General features: G+C 43.6%; 1 protein-coding gene across 3 annotated transcripts in view; it reads right to left on the bottom strand.

Moving 5' to 3' along the window:
• sh3pxd2b (SH3 and PX domains 2B) overlaps nt 1-20,989 on the bottom strand; it is a 57,433-nt gene that overhangs the window by 15,193 nt on the left and 21,251 nt on the right. For all 3 annotated transcript variants that reach the window (XM_035779672.1, XM_035779670.1, XM_035779673.1), the window contains exons 4-5: nt 20,788-20,864; nt 5,244-5,335 (exon numbers count right to left, since the gene is read on the bottom strand). In XM_035779672.1, the coding sequence (XP_035635565.1) occupies nt 5,244-5,335; nt 20,788-20,864 (169 nt within the window). The remainder of the gene's footprint in view (nt 1-5,243; nt 5,336-20,787; nt 20,865-20,989) is intronic.

The following is a 20,989-nucleotide window of genomic DNA, read 5'->3' as shown; positions in this document are numbered from 1 at the left end:
CTGCAAACTTAATGATTGAGTTGGAGGCGTGCTGGGCCACGCAGTTATGGGTGAAAAGGGAGTACAGGAGGAGGCTGAGCACGCACCCTTGTGGGGACCCAGTGTTGAGGATCAGCAAAGTGGAGATGTTGTTTCCTACCTTCACCACCTGGGGGCAGCCCGTCAGGAAGTCCAGGACCCAATTGCACAGGGCGGGGTTCACACCCAGGGCCTCAAGCTTAATAATGAGCTTGGAGGGTCCTAGGGTGTTGAATGCTGAGCTATAGTCAATGAATAGCATTCTTACATGGGTATTCCTCTTGTCCAGATGGGATAGGGCAACGTGCAGTGTGATGGCGATTGCATCGTCTGTGGACCTATTGGGGCGGTAAGCAAATTGAAGCGGGTCTAGGGTGTCAAGTAGGGTGGAGGTGATATTATCATTGACTAGTCTCTCAAAGCACTTCATGATGACAGAAGTGAGTGCTACGAGGTGATGTTCAGTTACCTTTGCACACTTAGGTACAGGAACAATGGTGACAATCTTGAAGCATGTGGGGACAGCAGACTGGGATATGGAGACAAAATAAACACCTTCTTTGCCTGCTTTGAGGATAACACAGTGCCACGGACGCGGCCCGCTACCAAGGACTGTGGGCCCTCCTCCGTGGCCGACTTGAGTAAGACATTTAAACGTGTTAACTTCTTTAGGAAAACAGCCCTAATGTTGGAGACAAACATCATGTCATCCAGTCACATGTATTTATTTTCCAAGCTATAGATACACAATATTTTACATACAGCAGGTTTTTAAAGGACCAAAGAATTTGCATCGTGTTTGGGAATCAGAACAGGGTAAAAAAAAAACACGCCATACTGGAATAGACAGGACCCCACTGATGACTCAACTAGGTAGTGTCCAGTATACTGTACATTAACAAGAGTTTTCCATCAGACAAAATCAGCCCTCCCCTCATGCCAAATTAGTTTTCCTTGGACCATGGATGAGCCAATCATGGAGACATTGAATAGGACTGGGTCCAATATGGAGCTTTAGGCCTGTAAAACTAAAACACAGTTGCTCCCTTAACCCAAAGCAAACCCATTCCACTACCAGCTACCAGACCACAAAGGTATAATAATGAGCTAGCTGTATGGGGTGCCAGCCATTTCGCTCTTCTATACTGACTGTACAAAACATTAGGAACACCTTCCTAATAAATATTGACTGCCCCCCCTTCCCTCAGAACTGCCTCAATTTGTTGGGCATGGACTCCGCAAGGTGTCGAAAGTGTTCCACAGGGATGCTTCCCACAGTTGTCAAGTTGGCTGGATGTCCATCTCACCTCTATATCTCTCCGCTCTCCCCTCTATCTCTCTACTCTCCCATGCTTGCTACTTCAATCTTTCTGATGGACAGACAGTGACATCCCTCCCTACTCCGGTAGATTTATAGAGGGCTGTATTTCATCCCTCCATAGAGACCCATAGAGAGAGGGGCTGCTGGTGCAATGTCAGCCGAAAACAATGTCTGCATTAGGAAAGAGCTGTAATCCAATTTGAATAAAGATAAACCAAGGTCTTTTCTAAATTCATCTGCCTCTCCCTCCCACCTTCCATCCTCCCCTCCCGCTGTCCCCAGTAGCAGATGCTTGGGATTTGTCTGTCTGAAATGTAGCTAATAATGTATGTGTCCTTGGCAACAGCCAGAGGGAACTAGCTCTGGTCTGTCTGTCTGGGGAGGTGACCTGACAGGAGCCATTCATACTGGCCAGATCAGTGACAGACCTTGTATTCTTCTCCTTCCACAGAGAGCCATCTCCTCTGCAGTCACTGAACACACCATGCATATTGTAACAGACAATCAGGCAGCCATCTTTGATTGTGACTAAGGTACTCACAACTGCAGTAATGCCAACAAACACAGAGGAATGATAAGCATCCCTGTGCAACAGCTATCGCTGATTAACGGTGCAGATTTACAGTGCCAGTCAAAAGTTTGGACACCTACTCATTCAAGGGTTTTTCTTTATTTTGACTATTTTCTACATTGTAGAATAATAGTGAAGACATCAAAACTATGAAATAACACATCATGTAGTAACCAAAGAAGTTTTAAACAACTGAAAATATATTTTATTTTTGAGATTCTTCAAAATAGCCACCCTTTGCCTTGATGACATCTTTGCACACGCTTGGCATTCCCTCAACCAGCTTCACCTGGAATGCTTTTCCAACTGTCTTGAAGGAGTTCCCACATATGCTGAGCAATTGTTGGCTGCTTTTCCTTCACTCTGAGGTCCAACTCATCCCAAACCATCTCAATTGGGTTGAGGTCCGGTGATTGTAGAAGCCAGATCATCTTATGCAGCACTCCAATACTCTCCTTCTTGGTCAATTAGCCCTTACACAGCCTGGAGGTGTGTTGGGTCATTGTCTGGTTGAAAAACAAATTATAGTCCCACTAAGCGCAAACCAGATGGGAAGGCGTATCGCTATGGTAGCCATGCCGGTTAAGTGTTCTTTGAATTCTAAATAAATCACAGACAGTGTCACCAGCAAAGCATCCCCACACCATCACACCTCCTCCTCCATGCTTCATGGTGGGAGCCACGCATGCAGTGATCATCCATTCAGCTACTCTGCATCAGACAAAAACACAGCAGTTGGAACCACAAATCTCAAATTTGGACTCATCAGACCAAAGGACAGATTTCCACCGGTCTAATGTCCATTGCTCATGTTTCTTGGCCCAAGCAAGTATCTTCTTCCTATTGGTGTCCTTTAGTAGTGGTTTATTTGCAGCAATTCGACTATAAAGGCCTGATTCATGCAGTCTCCTCTGTAGTTGATGTAGAGGTTTGTCTGTTACTTGAACTCTGTGAAGCATTTATTTGGGCTGCAATTTCTGAGGTCGGTAACTAGTGAATATGTCCTCTGCAGCAGAGGTAACTCTGGGTCTTCCTTTCCTGTGGCGGTCCCCATGAGAGACAGTTTCATCATAGTGCTTGATGGTTTTTGCGACTGCAGTTGAAGAAACTGTCAAAGTTCTTGAAATGTTCTGCATTGACTGAAATTCATGTAATGATGGACTGTCATTTCTCTTTGCTTATTTGAGCTGTTCTTGCCATAATATGGACTTGGTCTTTTACCAAATAGGGCTATCTTCTGAATACCCCTACCTTGTCATGACGAAACAAATTCCACAAATGAACTTTTAACAAAGCACATTTGTTAATTTAAATGCATTCCAGGTGACGACCTCACGAAGCTGGTTGAGAGAATGCCAAGAGTGTGCAAAGCTGTCATCAAGGCAAAGGGTGGCTACTTTGAAGAATCTCAAATATAAAATATATTTTGATATGTTTAACACTTTTTTGGTTACTACATGATTCCATGTGTGTTATTTCATAGTTCTGATGTCTTCACTATTATTCTACAATGTAGAAAATAGTAAAAATAAAGAAAAACCCTGGAATGAGTAGGTGTGTCCAAACTTTTGACTGGTACTGTCTATAGTTGATGTTCATTCACAATCTATGGATTTGAGTGTAAAACGGAGCACAGCAAAAAAATGAATTTGCATATCTTTGCAGAAAAGTGGCTGGTTAAGATTCGACAGCGTAGAGGAGACATTACTCACATAAGCCGTGAAGTAGTTTTTGGGATGTGAGAGTTGAACACCTCTCGGCATACATAAATATAACACATGGGCCTAGCTTTGTGGAAAATGCATTTGAGCATTTAAACGCTTCTCGGCTTATACACTGCCAGTCAGACATAGATAAGAAGCTGTCTTTTATAGAAGAAAAACTGATATATAAACAAATTAGGACCTGTCAAAAAGTGAGGGAGAAGCAGAGAGCATCTGAGAAGCATCTGGTTTGACACATTTACATATTTCTGGGAAGAAAACCTAGTCTTGCACACCAGCCGTCCCTGGGAAAGCAATAGCTTAAAAAACCTGGTAAAATATGGTTTAAGCCATAAAAATTACCTTTCCAACCAAACCCAAGTGCCTGACATATAAATCCATCACTTATGTCACATGATGACAGACAAGGTGACCAGTCACACACCTTGGTTGACAGCTGTTTTTCTGTATTTTATTTTTATAAAAAGGTTGAGGGTCTGAACTTAATATCATGGTCTCTCAGAAAACCCGTAACCACTAGTAACCCCTCCTGCCCTCCAGACATCTGGTAGTTGTGTGGTGACTTTATGATCTAGTGTTGGCACATTGTAACTGACAGGCTGGTTATGACACTAATGTGTGAGATTTACAAGAGAGGGGCCTGCCTTTAGACTCCACGGAGCTAATGCACCCTCAGATGTTCCGCTCCTCTAAGCTACATGTTATGTAGCTCCCACTCAGGGAAAACCAACAACTGCTCCCCCGTCCACTACAGCAATACCAGAGGGAGCATGACATCATAGTCATTACCCTGTATTATACTGCTTGGTATGGCAACTGCTCGGCCTCCGACCGCAAGGCACTACAGAGGGTAGTGCGAACCGCCCAGTACATCACTGGGGCCAAGCCTCCTGCCATCCAGCACCTCTATACCAGGCGGTGTCAGAAGACTCCAACAACCCTAGTCATAGACTGTTCTCTCTGCTACCGCTCGGCACGCGGTACCGGAGCGCCAAGTTTAGGTCCAAGAGGATTCTAAACAACTTCTACCCACAAGCCATAAGACTCCTGAACATCTAGTCAAATGGCTACGCAGACTATTTGCATAATCTGGGTAGTCTCTCCACACCACTGCCACTCTCTGTTGTCATCTATGCATAGTCACTTTAATAACCTACATGTACATACTAACTCAACTAACCGGTGCCCCCACACATTGGCTCTGTACCAGCACCCCCCTGTATATATTGTTATTTTTTACTTGTTACTTTTATCTCTTATTCTTATCTGCATTTTTTGAAAGTGCACTGTTGGTTCGGGGCTCGTAAGTAAACATTTCACTGTAAGGTTGTATTCGGTGCATGTGACTAATACAATTTGATTTGATAGAACCCATTACTGATGGATTGGCTTGTTTCAACATAACATCGTGGTCAGGTGGTCAAAAAGCTACTCCATGAAAGAAACCTGCACACAGCATTATGCTATGCATGTCTTTTTTTATTCAGAGTGTTTGTTGTTGGCCCAGCACTGGTGTGAACTTTGGGATGTGTATATCACTCAGAGACATTTCTGCTGTGCATTCGACTGAGCGTGCTTCTTAAACTAGAGGGTGTGATTCGTGGCTTACTCTTTGGGTGGGTTGAGGTCTTCAGGTCGGGTTTCGAAGAACACACGGACCTCCTCACACTGGGAGATGTACACAGGCAGCTGAATCAGAGCCTGCACAGGAGACAGAAACACAGGAAGTTTAGAAAGTTCATCAAATCAGAACCAAATGCTGTTATTGTATTAATATTAGGGGAATGGGAAAAGTCGTGTTTAGCAGGAAGTACCTAGCCTGTTTGGGATTGGTGGTGTTTAGCGGGAAGTATCTGTATCTACACTGTTTGGGAGTAGTAGTGTTCAGAAGGAAGTATCGATCCGGTCTGAAAGTAGAAGTGTTCATTAGGAAGTACCTGGCCTGTTTGGGATTAGTAGTGTTTAGCAGGAACTCTATGTATCTAGTCTTTTTGGGAGTAGTAGTTTTTAACAGGAAGTATCCAGTCTGTTTGGGAGTGGTGGTGTTAAGTAGGAAGTATCTGTATCTAGCCTGTTTGCCAGGGGGACTTCATATTTGACATACCAGAATAATGATACAGCAGGATGAATGACAGATGCTACATGAGAGGTGCTACATTCACATACCATATCCCCTTGAGTACATACAGTAGACCTCTACCCAGTAGGCCTCTACCAAGGGATTTGAGCTGCAATACACACAAGCCATCACCCGGCTAGCCCACACTGACATAAATAACCCATCTACATAGATGGAGCCTAGTCAGCACTCTGCCTAATTCTAATCTATTTCCTGTTTCTAATCTAACATCTTTGATCCTTTTTCCCTGTGGGGGCCGGCAGGGCTGTGGCTCTCAAGAGATGAAAGGCTAACTGGCCTGAGAATTCTTTCTCTTTATCAGCCCAGCCTCAAAGGCCTCAGCACTGAGGTGGTCAAACAAAGAGAATTGCCTCAGTGATCCAACTGATCCAATTTCCAGAACCAGCTGGTAGGTCTCACCGACCGCACAGTCATTATTATCACTCTGTGCAGAGAGGTAAGTATGCAGCACACTCCTCGCTGCCATGAGGCATTTCTCAAGGCTATCACAGGCCCAGAGCCAGCATACGTCTGCTTTTAATAAGGCTAAGTGCCTCAGTACTGTCCTCCCAGAGAGGGACGACTCGCTCTCTCCCACACAGCCTGAATTATGATATCAAACCTGACGGGCATAAAACACAGGCCAACCAGATTTCAAGGTGCCCTTGTCCGGTGTGACAACTTGCCCTTTTAGGCTCACTGTATGGGAAGCTGTGCCAATGGACTGGTCATGCTAAAAGTGTGAGAGGATTGCCATAGTCTCAGCTGAAACCCTGTTCTCCATTAACCTCAGGGTGTGTGTGTGTGTGTGTGTGTGTGTGTGTGTGTGTGTGTGTGTGTGTGTGTGTGTGTGTGTGTGTGTGTATGCCCAGTGGTTAATTCAAAGTTTAAAATGCATTTTTGAAGAAAAATCGGATATTCAGCTGAAATTACAGTCGGCTAAGAGTCAGATGACGAAAGGCTTTAAGTGTTGACCTCCAGAGGATCCCTCATCCCCTGGTCCTGGTGACTGAACCTGGTGTACTGTGTCTGAGGTTAGGATGACCATCCTCTCCCTGGATTTCTCCCCCCTCCACTCTGCCTGTGACCTTGCCAGTCATTAGTATTCTACCCAGAGACTGGAAGCCAGGAGGCACATTACAGCAAATGGACTTTACAGCAGACAACATTTAGACGATTGTGTGTGTGTGCGTGTCAGACAGAGGACAATGAAGGTGGGAGAGAATTTCCAGATATATGTATACACAAGATTAGATTGGTAGTATATTAGATCAGCAGTAGATTAGATCAAATTAGGTTAGTAGTAGACTATATTAGTAATATATTAGATTAGTAGTAGATCAGAAGTAGATTAGTTTAGACGTGGTAGATTAGAGTAGATTAGTAGTAGATTAGACTAGATGTAGATTAGTAGTAGAGTAGATTAGTAGTAGATTAGATTAGTAGAAGATTAGTAGTAGAGTAGATTAGTAGTATATTAGATTAGTAGAAGATTAATAGTAGATTAGATTATCTAAAGAAACATGATATTAAGAAAATGTAGTCTATTTCAGAAGAACAGAATAGCATACTCGGACTTGTCCTTACAGTATGTTAGGCCCTGATCTGCCATTTGGCTGTGGGCTACACTAGTTCATTTAGCAGACAAGATTTGGTTAGATATCCATGGCATTATTTGATATTATTTTATAGTATGAAGAGTACAATTGAACATAGCTGAATAAAATAGAAAGGATATTTTCTCCAAACTATTTGAGGGAGTGCGCACATACGGCTATTCTGTGTTGAACATTTAACAAAGAAACAGGTACTCCTATGTGCTGATTTAGAGTTGTTTATGTAACTTTAGTTGTGATACAAATGTTGGGCTATTTGTTTTGATTTTTAATACCGTCTAAGGCTGCATGATGCGACTTATGATGATTTGAAAAAAGTTGCATGAAAGGCATGAGCTCTGCTTTGTTTTTTTGCGCAGGCTGCACACACTTCATCAGTCTCTCATTCAAAATTTGACAAGCAACTTGATAATGCCTCAAATTTCCCAGCTTTCCCTTTGTGTGGCCATAATGCCCCCTAAAAAAAAAAATCCATGCCTTTTGTGGCCAGTGGCCGTTGTGCCCTTGGGCTGAATATAATAATTATAATTTCCTTCTCCCGGCTGCGTGCCGAAGAACCTCTCACTCACATGGCTTTCCGTCACGTGATCAGGTTTTTCTCACAGGCTACAAGTGAAGACAGCCACTTCGGGGACGCAACTGCAAGCGTTTGTATCTAATTACGAGACGCATATGGAAGATATTGGAAGAACTGTCCACATTTACTTTTCATCAGCCAACAATATGAGTAGGCCTAACGAACAGCAAAAGCACTAGCCTATGTTAATTTTTTAATTTTTTATTTTATTTCACCTTTATTTAACCAAGTAGGCTAGTTGAGAACAAGTTCTCATTTGCAACTGTGACCTGGCCAAGATAAAGCATAGCAGTGTGAGCAGACAACACAGAGTTACACATGGAGTAAACAATTAACAAGTCAATAACACAGTAGAAAAAAAAGGGGGAATCTATATACAATGTGTGCAAAAGGCATGAGGAGGTAGACAAATAATTACAATTTTGCAGATTAACACTGGAGTGATAAATGATCAGATGGTCATGTACAGGTAGAGATATTGGTGTGCAAAAGAGCAGAAAAGTAAATAAATAAAAACAGTATGGGGATGAGGTAGGTGAAAATGGGTGGGCTATTTACCAATAGACTATGTACAGCTGCAGCGATCGGTTAGCTGCTCAGATAGCTGATGTTTGAAGTTGGTGAGGGAGATAAACGTCTTCAGCTTCAGCGATTTTTGCAGTTCGTTCCAGTCACAGGCAGCAGAGTACTGGAACGAAAGGCGGCCAAATGAGGTGTTGGCTTTAGGGATGATCAGTGAGATACACCTGCTGGAGCGCGTGCTACGGATGGGTGTTGCCATCGTGACCAGTGAACTGAGATAAGGCGGAGCTTTACCTAGCATGGACTTGTAGATGACCTGGAGCCAGTGGGTCTGGCGACGAATATGTAGCGAGGGCCAGCCGACTAGAGCATACAAGTCGCAGTGGTGGGTGGTATAAGGTGCTTTAGTGACAAAACGGATGGCACTGTGATAAACTGCATCCAGTTTGCTGAGTAGAGTGTTGGAAGCCATTTTGTAGATGACATCGCCGAAGTCGAGGATCGGTAGGATAGTCAGTTTTACTAGGGTAAGCTTGGCGGCGTGAGTGAAGGAGGCTTTGTTGCGGAATAGAAAGCCGACTCTTGATTTGATTTTCGATTGGAGATGTTTGATATGAGTCTGGAAGGAGAGTTTGCAGTCTAGCCAGAATCTATCCCCCATAGTATAAAAGTTAACTAATTTTCCAAACATGGTCTGGGATAGTTGTGGGATGTGATAGATTTAAGGGTACAATAGCGGTAATAGGGTACAACAGCGGTAATAGGGTACAGCAGCGGTAATAGGGTACAGCAGCGGTAATAGGGTACAACAGCGGTAATAGGGTACAGCAGCGGTAATAGGGTACAGCAGCGGTAATAGGGTACAGCAGCGGTAATAGGGTACAGCAGCGGTAATAGGGTACAACAGCGGTAATAGGGTACAGCGGTAATAGGGTACAGCAGCGGTAATAGGGTACAGCAGCGGTAATAGGGTACAGCAGCGGTAATAGGGTACAGCAGCGGTAATAGGGTACAGCAGCGGTAATAGGGTACACAGCGGTAATAGGGTACAACAGCGGTAATAGGGTACAACAGCGGTAATAGGGTACATAATAGGGTACAACAGCGGTAATAGGGTACAGCAGCGGTAATAGGGTACAGCAGCGGTAATAGGGTACAGCAGCGGTAATAGGGCACAGCAGCGGTAATAGGGCACAGCAGCGGTAATAGGGCACAGCAGCGGTAATAGGGCACAGCAGCATAATAGGGCACAGCAGCGGTAATAGGGTACAGCAGCGGTAATAGGGCACAGCAGCGGTAATAGGGCACAGCAGCGTTAATAGGGCACAGCAGCGGTAATAGGGTACAGCAGCGGTAATAGGGTAGCAGCGGTAATAGGGCACAGCGGTAATAGGGTACAGCAGCGGTAATAGGGCACAGCAGCGGTAATAGGGCACAGCAGCGTTAATAGGGCACAGCAGCGGTAATAGGGTACAGCAGCGGTAATAGGGTACAGCAGCGGTAATAGGTACAGCAGCGGTAATAGGGTACAGCAGCGGTAATAGGGTACACAGCGGTAATAGGGTACATAGCGGTAATAGGGTACATAAACAATAGCAACAGCGGTAATAGGGTACAGCAATAGCAGCAGCGGTAATAGGGTACAGCAGCGGTAATAGGGTACAGCAGCGGTAATAGGGTACAGTAGCGGTAATAGGGTACAGCAGCGGTAATAGGGTACAGCAGCGGTAATAGGGTACAGCAGCGGTAATAGGGTACAGCGGTAATAGGGTTACATAAACGGTACATAGCGGTAATAGCGGTAATAGGGTACAGCAGCGGTAATAGGGTACAGCAGCGGTAATAGGGTACAGCAGCGGTAATAGGGTAACAGGCGGTAATAGGGTAATAGGGCAGCAATAGGGCACAGCAGCGGTAATAGGGTACAGCAGCGGTAATAGGGCACAGCAGCGGTAATAGGGCACAGCAGCGTAATAGGGCACAGCAGCGGTAATAGGGTACAGCAGCGGTAATAGGGTACAGCAGCGGTAATAGGGTACAGCAGCGGTAATAGGGTACAGCAGCGGTAATAGGGTACACCAGCGGTAATAGGGTACAACAGCGGTAATAGGGTACAACAGCGGTAATAGGGTACAACAGCGGTAATAGGGTACAACAGCGGTAATAGGGTACAACTGGAGTGCAACCCTACTGTATATGATCCATCCAGAACATCTGGAACAGGTGCTTGAGGAAGGCCTGCAGCACCATCAAGGAGCTCCCACACCACAGCCACAAGCGTCTCACTCCTTTACCGTCGGGCAGACGGTATCGGAGCACGAGGTCTGATGCCAACAGACTCAGAGACCATTTCTATCTACAAGCCATCAGACTGCTGAACACTTGAACTGGACTGAACACATGCTGTGATTCTCTGCACCTTAGCACACATGCACTCACTCAGATGCGCACTCACTCAGATGCGCACACACAACTGCTGCAAGCAGACTAATTATGATAGCTAAATACTGCACAATTGAAACACTGGTTTCAGATGGACTACATATCATTGAAAATGAGACCCTGGTTTCAACAGGCTCCGCTGATTAAATAAAAGTTAAATTGGAGTAAATATTGGAGCATACATTGTGCTTCCAGGATACTTGTGCTAAAATATGTATTATACTCCACTGAGCCACTTTATATTCATATTCTTATCTTGAATGATTTCTTATTGTTGAGCAGGAACCTGCAAGTAAGTATTTCATTGGACGATGTATACTATGTGCATCCTTCCCGTACATATACGTCTAATAAAATAGAAGCTCGATACTTGAAACGTATGTATTCTCCAGGCATCAACCTCTCCTTTCCTAAAAGCACAAACTCCAGCATGGGGAATTCCATGTGAGTCAGGTTCATACTTCACTCAGAATTTGACAGAAAGGTTGAAATGGTGATCCTCCGAGCCAAACATGAAAGGAGCCATAAAGTAAACACCTTCTACGTTTCACTCAACAGCCCCCCCACCCCCGTCCCTCCAAACCAGAAAGCCCCCCACCCCCACCCCTCCAAACCAGCCAGCCCCCATCCCCATCCCTCCAAACCAGCCAGCCCGACCAACCCCCCATCCCCATCCCTCCAAACCAGCCAGCCCGACCAACCCCCCATCCCCACCCCCACCCCTCCAAACCAGCCAGCGTGACCAGGCAGAACCACAGACCTTTTATTTGACTCCCCCTCACCCAGGGATTTAAAGAACCAGGGGGGGGGGGCTGACTGGCCAGGGATGATTCACCTGTCACTTCACTAACAAGAAGACGTATGAGTAGTAGGGTAACTCATACAGGTTAGGGCAGCTGATAAAGGGCAAGTCACCAACACAGTCAGAGCCTAAGGAGAAGATACAGGTGGTCATAGGGCTAGACATTGAATTATCTAAAGATACAGTATTACCAGATGACTTTGTTAAAGGGACATTTCTAAAATGTTCTACTTCCTAGTGCTGGAGATGTTAAATATGAAGTTTAACATTTTGGACATTTCCCTTTAAGCCCTCTCAGACAGAGAAGAGAGGCGTTGTAATTCAAGTATTTGTAAAAACAACAATACATTTCAAAACAACACCTAAAACATATTTCAGGTACATTTTAGCTTGACAATATATTGATTTTTTTTTTTACTTCAAATGTGTTCATTTGTATTGAGGATGTTAATAGATCTACAGTGCCTTGCAAAAGTATTCATCTCCGTTGGCGTTTTTCCTATTTTGTTGCATTACAACCTGTAATATAAATTGATCTTATTTGGATTTCATGTGATGGACATACAAAGTAGTCCAAATTGGTGAAGTGAAATTAAAAATAACTTGTTTAAAAATAGTTTTGTTTTTTTAAATGGAAAAGTGGTGTGTCCATATGTATTCAAACCCTTTGCTACGAAGCCCCCAAATAAGAACTTTAGCAACCAATTACCCCCAGAAGTCACATAATTAGTTAAATAAAGTCCATATATGTGCAATCTAAGTGTCACATGATCTGTCACATGATCTCAGTATTTTTATACACCTGTTCTGAAAAGCTCCAGAGCCAGCAATACCACTAAGCAAGAGGCACCACCAAGCAAGCAGCACCATGAAGAACAAGGAGCTCTCCAAACAGGTCAGAGACAAAGTCGTGGAGAAGTACAGATCAGAGTTGATCAGAGTCTGATCAGAGATCAGAAATGGAAAGAATATGGGACCACAACAAACCTGCTAAAAGAAGGCCGCCCACCAAAACTCACAGACCAGGCAAGGAGGGCATTAATCAGAGAGGCAACAGAGAGACCAAAGATAACCCTGAAGGACCTGCAATGCTCCACAGCGGAGATTGGGGTATTTGTCCATAGGACCACTTTAAGCTGTACACTTAAAGTAATAAGTATGTAAAAAAAAAGTCAGTGATTGGTTCTTTTCTAACCAATCAGAATTTTCAAAATGCCACTTTACCATCAGTTTCTGGGACCAATTAGACGGTCTAGAATGGATTTCTATACACAAAGCTGGGCTTTACAGAATAGTGTCCAGAAAAAAAGCCATTGCTTAAAGAAACAAATAAGCAAAAATGTTTGGTGTTCACCAAAAGGCATGTGGGAGACTCTCCAAACATATAGAAGAAGGTACTCTGGCCAGATGAGACTAAAATTGAGCTTTTTGGCCATCAAGTTAAATACTATGTCTGGCGTAAACCCAACACCTCTCATCACCCCAAGAATATCATCCCCACCGTAAAACATGGTGGTGGCAGCATCATGCTGTGGGGATCTTTTTTAATTGTCAGGGACTGGGAAACGGGTCATAATTGAAAGAATCATGGATGGCGCTAAATATAGGGAAATTCTTGAGGAAAACCTGTTTCAGTCTTCCAGAGATTTGAGACTGGGACAAAGGTTTTACTTTCCAGCAGGACATTGACCCTAAGCACACTGCTAAAGCAACACTCGAGTGATTTAAGGGGAAATATTTAAATGTCTTGGAATGGCCTAGTCAAAGCCCAGACCTCAATCCAATTGAGAATATTTAAAGATTGCTGTACACCAGCGGAACCCATCCAACTTGAAGGAGCTGGAGCAGTTTTGCCTTGAATAATGGGCTAAAATCAGAGCTTATAGAGACATACCCCAAGAGACTTGCAGCTGTAATTACTGCAAAAGGTGGCTCTACAAAGTATTAACTTTAGGGGGGATGAATAGTTATGCAAGCTCAAGTTTTTTGGTTTGTTTCAGAATAAAAATATTTTGCATCCTCAAAGTGGTATGCATGAGGCTGAAGAAATTCGGCTTGTCACCAAAAGCACTCACAAACTTCTACAGATGCACAATCGAGAGCAGCTGTATCACCGCCTGGTACGGCAACTGCTCCGCCCTCAACCGTAAGGCTATCCAGAGCGTAGTGAGGTCTGCACAACGCATCACCGGGGGCAAACTACCTGCCCTCCAGGACACCTACACCACCCGATGTTACAGGAAGGCCATAAAGATCCTCAAGGACATCAACCACCCGAGCCACTGCCTGTTCACCCCGCTATCATCCAGAAGGCGAGGTCAGTACAGGTGCATCAAAGCTGGGACCGAGAGACTGAAAAACAGCTTCTATCTCAAGGCCATCAGACTGTTAAACAGCCACCACTAACATTGAGTGGCTGCTGCCAACACACTGTCATTGACCCAACTCCAGCCACTTTAATAATGGGAATTGATGGGAAATGTAAATATATCACAAGCCAATTTAAACAATGCTACCTTATATAATGTTACTTACCCTACATTATTCATCTCATATGCATACGTATATACTGTACTCTATATCATCGACTGCATCCTTATGTAATACATGTATCACTAGCCACTTTAACTATACCACTTTGTTTACTTTGTCTACATACTCATCTCATATGTATATACTGTACTCGATACCATCTACTGTATGCTGCCCTGTACCATCACTCATTCATATATCCTTATGTACATATTCTTTATCCCCTTACACTGTGTATAAGACAGTAGTTTTGGAATTGTTAGTTAGATTACTTGTTGGTTATCACTGCATTGTCGGAACTAGAAGCACAAGCATTTCGCTACACTCGCATTAACATCTGCTAACCATGTGTATGTGACAAATAAAATTTGATTTGATTTGATGTTTTGTAAATCTAATGATACAAACCCCCAGAAAATCAATTTTAATTCCAGGTTGTAAGGCAACAAAATAGTTAAAACGCGAAGGGGGATGAGTACTTTCGCAAGCTACTGTATATATTATAGTCCTCTATGGAACCCACAACAACGGAAAACGTGACTGCAGACCAGAAGTTCTATTTAATAGATAGTGTTGTGTTTTTATGTTTATTTTTATTTCTATTCTTTTTTAAATTTGTATTTGAAATTCAGTTTAGTTTCAGTTCGTTTTCAGACCAGATTTTCTAGATTACATTTAGTTTAAGTCGTATAAAAATATTTCTATTTGTTTTTTTTGATTATTTGGTTTGGTTTGTTTTTTGGCATGTAACTTCTTGAGACTGGGGGGCAGTAATACATAAGGTGATGGGTCAGGTCAGGTCATAGGTTAGATAGACATTCTAGCCAATGAACAGGCAGATACGCTTATGAACAACAGGTGTTGTTCAAAGTTGCCAGAACGCCACGTGTGCCTACTTGTCTCAGTACATTCGTAACAGCCTAAACATTACAAAACTTCAATTCAATAAAATAAGCCTCACATAGCAAATTATCAATTGCATTTTATATTGGCCAAATGCGATACTCTCTCAATGACCTCCACTATCCGCCGCCATTGTCGCAACCCCTATTACCAGCCAGTTAAACCTCTCTTTCATATCGTCTGAGATCCCCAAGGATTGGAAAGCTGCCGCAGTCATCCCCCTCTTCAAAGGGGGAGACACCCTGGACCCAAACTGTTACAGACCTATATCCATTCTGCCCTGCCTATCTAAGGTCTTCGAAAGCCAAGTCAACCAACAGGTCACTGACCATCTCGAATCCCACCGTACCTTCTCCGCTATGCAATCTGGTTTCCGAGCCGGTCACGGGTGCACCTCAGCCACACTCAAGGTACTAAACGATATCATAACCGCCATCAATAAAAGACAGTACTGTGCAGCCGACTTCATCGACCTTGCCAAGGCTTTCGACTCTGTCAATCACCATATTCTTATCGGCAGACTCAGTAGCCTCGGTTTTTCGGATGACTGCCTTGCCTGGTTCACCAATTACTTTGCAGACAGAGTTCAGTGTGTCAAATTGGAGGGCATGCTGTCCGGTCCTCTGGCAGTCTCTATGGGGTGCCACAGGGTTCAATTCTCGGGCCGACTCTTTTCTCTGTATATATCAATGATGTTGCTCTTGCTGTGGGCGATTCCCTGATCCACCTCTACGCAGACGACACCATTCTATATACTTTCGGCCCGTCATTGGACACTGTGCTATCTAACCTCCAAACAAGCTTCAATGCCATACAACACTCCTTCCGTGGCCTCCAACTGCTCTTAAACGCTAGTAAAACCAAATGCATGCTTTTCAACCGATCGCTGCCTGCACCCGCATGCCCGACTAGCATCACCACCCTGGATGGTTCCGACCTTGAATATGTGGACACCTATAAGTACCTAGGTGTCTGGCTAGACTGCAAACTCTCCTTCCAGACTCATATCAAACATCTCCAATCGAAAATCAAATCAAGAGTCGGCTTTCTATTCCGCAACAAAGCCTCCTTCACTCACGCTGCCAAGCTTACCCTAGTAAAACTGACTATCCTACCGATCCTCGACTTCGGCGATGTCATCTACAAAATTGCTTCCAACACTCTACTCAGCAAACTGGATGCAGTTTATCACAGTGCCATCCGTTTTGTCACTAAAGCACCTTATACCACCCACCACTGCGACTTGTATGCTCTAGTCGGCTGGCCCTCGGTACATATTCGTCGCCAGACCCACTGGCTCCAGGTCATCTACAAGACCATGCTAGGTAAAGCTCCGCCTTATCTCAGTTCACTGGTCACGATGGCAACACCCATGTAGCACGCGCTCCAGCAGGTGTATCTCACTGATCATCCCTAAAGCCAACACCTAATTTGGCCGCCTTTCATTCCAGTACTCTGCTGCCTGTGACTGGAACGAATTGCAAAAACCGCTGAAGTTGGAGACTTATCTCCCTCACCAACTTCAAACATCATCTATCTGAGCAGCTAACCGATCGCTGCAGCTGTACATAGTCTATTGGTAAATAGCCCACCCATTTTCACCTACCTTATCTCCACAGTTTTTATTTATTTACTTTTCTGCTCTTTTGCACACCAATATCTCTACCTGTACATGCCCATCTGATCATTTATCACTCCAGTGTTAATCTGCAATATTGTAATTATTCGCCTACCTCCTCATGCCTTTTGCACACATTGTATATAGATTCCCCTTTTTTTCTACTGTGTTATTGACTTGTTAATTGTTTACTCCATGTATAACTCTGTGTTGTCTGTTCACACTGCTATGCTTTATCTTGGCCAGGTCGCAGTTGCAAATGAGAACTTGTTCTCAACTAGCCTACCTGGTTAAATAAAAGGTGAAAAAATAAATAAATAAATAAATCACATTTACCCACCAGCTTCAGTAGCTTGAAAACCCCACAAAAGCTTGAAATTAGATTTTTGGATAATTCATGTTGTTTTTTAAAATGTAATTTAATTTTGGAGTCAAAGATAATAGCTTTAGCATAGTTTTAATTTTTCAAACGGGTTTGTTAATTATTTTATTTTCATTACCTAAATAGTTTTTCATGATTAGCTTTCATTTTAGTTTCAGATTTAGTTTACTATAATAACCTTGCATAGAAGTCTGAAACTATTCATATTGTTACACCCTGATCGGCTTCACCTGTCCTTGTGCTCGTCTCCACCCCCCTCCAGGTGTCGCCCATCTTCCCCATTATCCCCTGTGGACCTATCCCCTGTGGACCTTATACCTGTGTTCTCTGTCTGTCTGTGCCAGTTTGTCTTGTTTGTCAAATCAACCAGTGTTTTTGTCCTGCTTTTCCCCAGTCTCTCTTTTCTTGCCCTCCTGGTTTTGACCCTTGCCTGTCCTGACTCTGAGCCTGCTGTCCTGTACCTCTGCACCACCTCTGGATTATTGACCTCTGCCTACCCCGACCCTGCCTGCTGTCCTGTCCATTCCAATACGACCCACTGAGGTATCCTGACCCCTAGGTCCCCCCCTCCCAAGACATGTGTACTAGAGGGGCGGCAGGGTAGCCTAGTGGTTAGAGAGTTGGACTAGTAACCGGAAGGTTGCAAGTTCAAATCCCCGAGCTGACAAGGTACAAATCTGTCGTTCTGCCCCTGAACAGGCAGTTAACCCACTAGGCTGTCATTCAAAATAAGAAGTTGTTCTTAACTGACTTGCCTAGTTAAGTAAAGGTTAAAAAAAGAGGTTGACCGATTAATCGGAATGGCCAATTAATTAGGGCCGATTTCAAGTTTTCATAATCGGAAATCGGTATTTTTGGGCGCCAATTTGCCAATTAAAAATATATATTTTTCATACCTTTATTTAACTAGGCAAGTCAGTTAAGAACACATTCTTATTTTCAATGACGGCCTAGGAACGGTGGGTTAACTGCCTTGTTCAGGGGCAGAACGACAAATTTTCACATTGTCAGCTCGGGGGATCCAATCTTGCAACCTTACAGTTAACTAGTCCAACGCAATAACGACCTGCCTCTCTCTCGTTGCACTCCACAAGGAGACTGCCTGTTACACGAATGCAGTAAGCCAAGGTTAGTTGCTAGCTAGCATTATACTTATCCTATAAAAAACAATCAATCATAATCACTAGTTAACGACACATGGTTGATATTACTAGATATTATCTAGCGTGTCCTGCGTTGCATATAATCTGACTGAGCATACAAGCATCTAAGTATCTGACTGAGCGGTGGTAGGCAGAAGCAGGCACGTAAACATTCATTCAAACAGCACTTTCGTGCATTTTGCCAGCAGCTCTTCGTTGTGCGTCAAGCATTACGCTGTTTATGACTTCAAGCCTATCAACTCCCGAGATGAGGCTGGTGTAACCGAAGTGAAATGGCTAGCTAGTTAGCGCGCGCTAATAGCGTTTCAAACGTCACTCGCTCTAAACCTTCTTGTAGTTGTTCCCCTTGCTCTGCATGGGTAACGCTGCTTCGATGGTGGCTGTTGTCATTGTGTTGCTGGTTCGAGCCCAGGGAGGAGCGAGGAGAGGGGCGTAAGCTATACTGTTACACTGTCAATACTAAAGTGCCCATAAGAACATCCAAATAGTCAAAGGTTAATTAAATACAAATGGTATAGAGGGAAATAGTCCTATAATTCCTATAAAAACTACAACCTAAAACTTCTTACCTGGGAATATTGAAGACTCATGTTAAAAAGAACCAACAGCTTTCATATGTTCTCATGTTCTGAGCAAGGAACTCAAACGTTAGCTTTCTTACATAGCACATATTGCACTTTTACTTTCTTCTCCAACACTTTCTTTTTGCATTATTTAAACCAAATTGAACATGTTTCATTATTTACTTGAGGCTAAATTGATTTTACTGATGTATTATATTAAGTTAAAATAAGTGTTCATTCAGTATTGTTGTAATTGTCATTATTACAAATAAATATTTTTTTAATTGCATTTTCTTTTTTTCTTTAAATCGGCAGATTAATCGGTATCTGCATTTTTGGTCCTCCAATAAGGGGTATCGGTATCGGCGTTGAAAAATCATAATTGGTCGACCTCTAATGTGTACCCCATCTCTCTCAACAGTGACCTGGCTTCATAAACAAAGGCACTCTTGCAACATGCCAGGGAATATGTTGTTTTTAAGAGCATGACTGAGCATGACCACATTGCAAAACAGTTACCAGGCAAAAAAGGCAGTTTATAGGGCAGCCCTTTAAAATGAAACACAAGGCCTGGTGATGTTGCTGACTGGGGCTAGCTCAGCACTGCTCATAACCTCTGCACTGCATAGTGGACAGATAGCTTCCCACAGAGATTCCACAGCACCACTATTACCCGCCACAGAGGTGGATTCTTCTTTCCCTTCCCACAAAGAGCAAAACACATTCTCTGCTTTGTTTTTTCTCAGTCAGCCATGTTCCAGACTGCCTTCAGTTTCCTCAATGTCTAATTCCTGAAGAAAATATATTTGAGGATGACTGATTTTGTTATCTTATATTTCCCATTGGGCAATGATAAACATAAAGAATATGCATGTTTCCAACATTCCAGCAGCATACCACCCTGCATACCACTGCTGGCTTGCTTCTGAAGCTAAGCAGGGTTGGTCCTGGTCAGTTCCTGGATGGGATGCTGCTGGAAGTGGTGTTGGAGGGCCAGTAGGAGGCACTCTTTCGTCTGGTCTAAAAAAATATCCAAATGCCCCAGGGCAGTGATTGGGGACACTGCCCTGTGTAGGGTGCTGTCTTTCAGATGGGACGTTAAACGGGTGTCCTGACTCTCTGAGGTCATTAAATATCCCATGGCACTTATTGTAAAAGAGTAGGGGTTTTAATTCATCCCCCTCTCCCCTGTAACTATTCCCCAGGTTGTTGCAGCAAATGAGAATGTGTTCTCAGTCAACTTACCTGGTAAAATAATGGATAAATACATTTAAAAAATCCAAGTGTATTGGGTCTTTGTATAGAGAAACACATCAACTAAAGCAAAGCAGAGAATGGATATGACAGGTCAGTGGAACTTGATGTGACTCTGGCCTCTGGGAATCATAGCTGGTGGGTGCATGGAATTCCAAACAGTCTCACTCTGACAGCCATGCTATCTGAAAGCCCTGACTGCTGTGCCTATCACAGAGCACATACTTGGATTTCTAAACAGGAGTCCTTGTTCAATTGTTTTGGGTGGCAGAAAGGCAGCCTATTGGTTAGAGTTTTGCTGGTTCAAATCCCTGAGCCGACAAGGTGAAAAATATGTCGATGTGCCCTTGAGCAAGGCACTTAACCCTAATTGCTCATGTAAGTCGCTCTAGATAAGAGCGTACGCTAAATGACTAAAATGTTCAAATATGATCTGTGAAGTGAACCACGTGAGGGAAGGCTATGGGAAGCAGGCTCAAGGATGCATTCCTAGCTCTAATCTGGACCTCTATCTACCACAGAGATATGGTCCTAGCACTCAAGGATTTGGTTCCCCTCCAGGTTTCTTTCTGGGCCCTATTGTTGTTTCTTCCATGATGGGTGACGAGTGTGAAAGCTTTAATACCCCTGAATTTCCCCACCAGCTGAGTCAGTACTCACCCTGCAGTACTCATTGATAGGCCTCAGGCGCTTCATGGCCACATCCCTGATATGGCTTCTCCTGAACAGGATCTTCCCTGGAAGGAAGAAGAAAACCAGTCTTTAGAATCTACAGTTTATGTCTTCCAAGGATAAAGGCTCAAACTGTATGAGTATTCATGACTTGTTTTCCTTTTCAATGGTTTTGATTCACAGTAGTTGT

This window comes from Oncorhynchus keta, chromosome 11, assembly GCF_023373465.1.
Source record: "Oncorhynchus keta strain PuntledgeMale-10-30-2019 chromosome 11, Oket_V2, whole genome shotgun sequence".
In the NCBI taxonomy this organism is placed as follows: Eukaryota; Metazoa; Chordata; class Actinopteri; order Salmoniformes; family Salmonidae; genus Oncorhynchus; species Oncorhynchus keta.
Note: the sequence above shows the minus strand (reverse complement) of the source record. Positions and strands in the feature narration are given on the sequence as shown.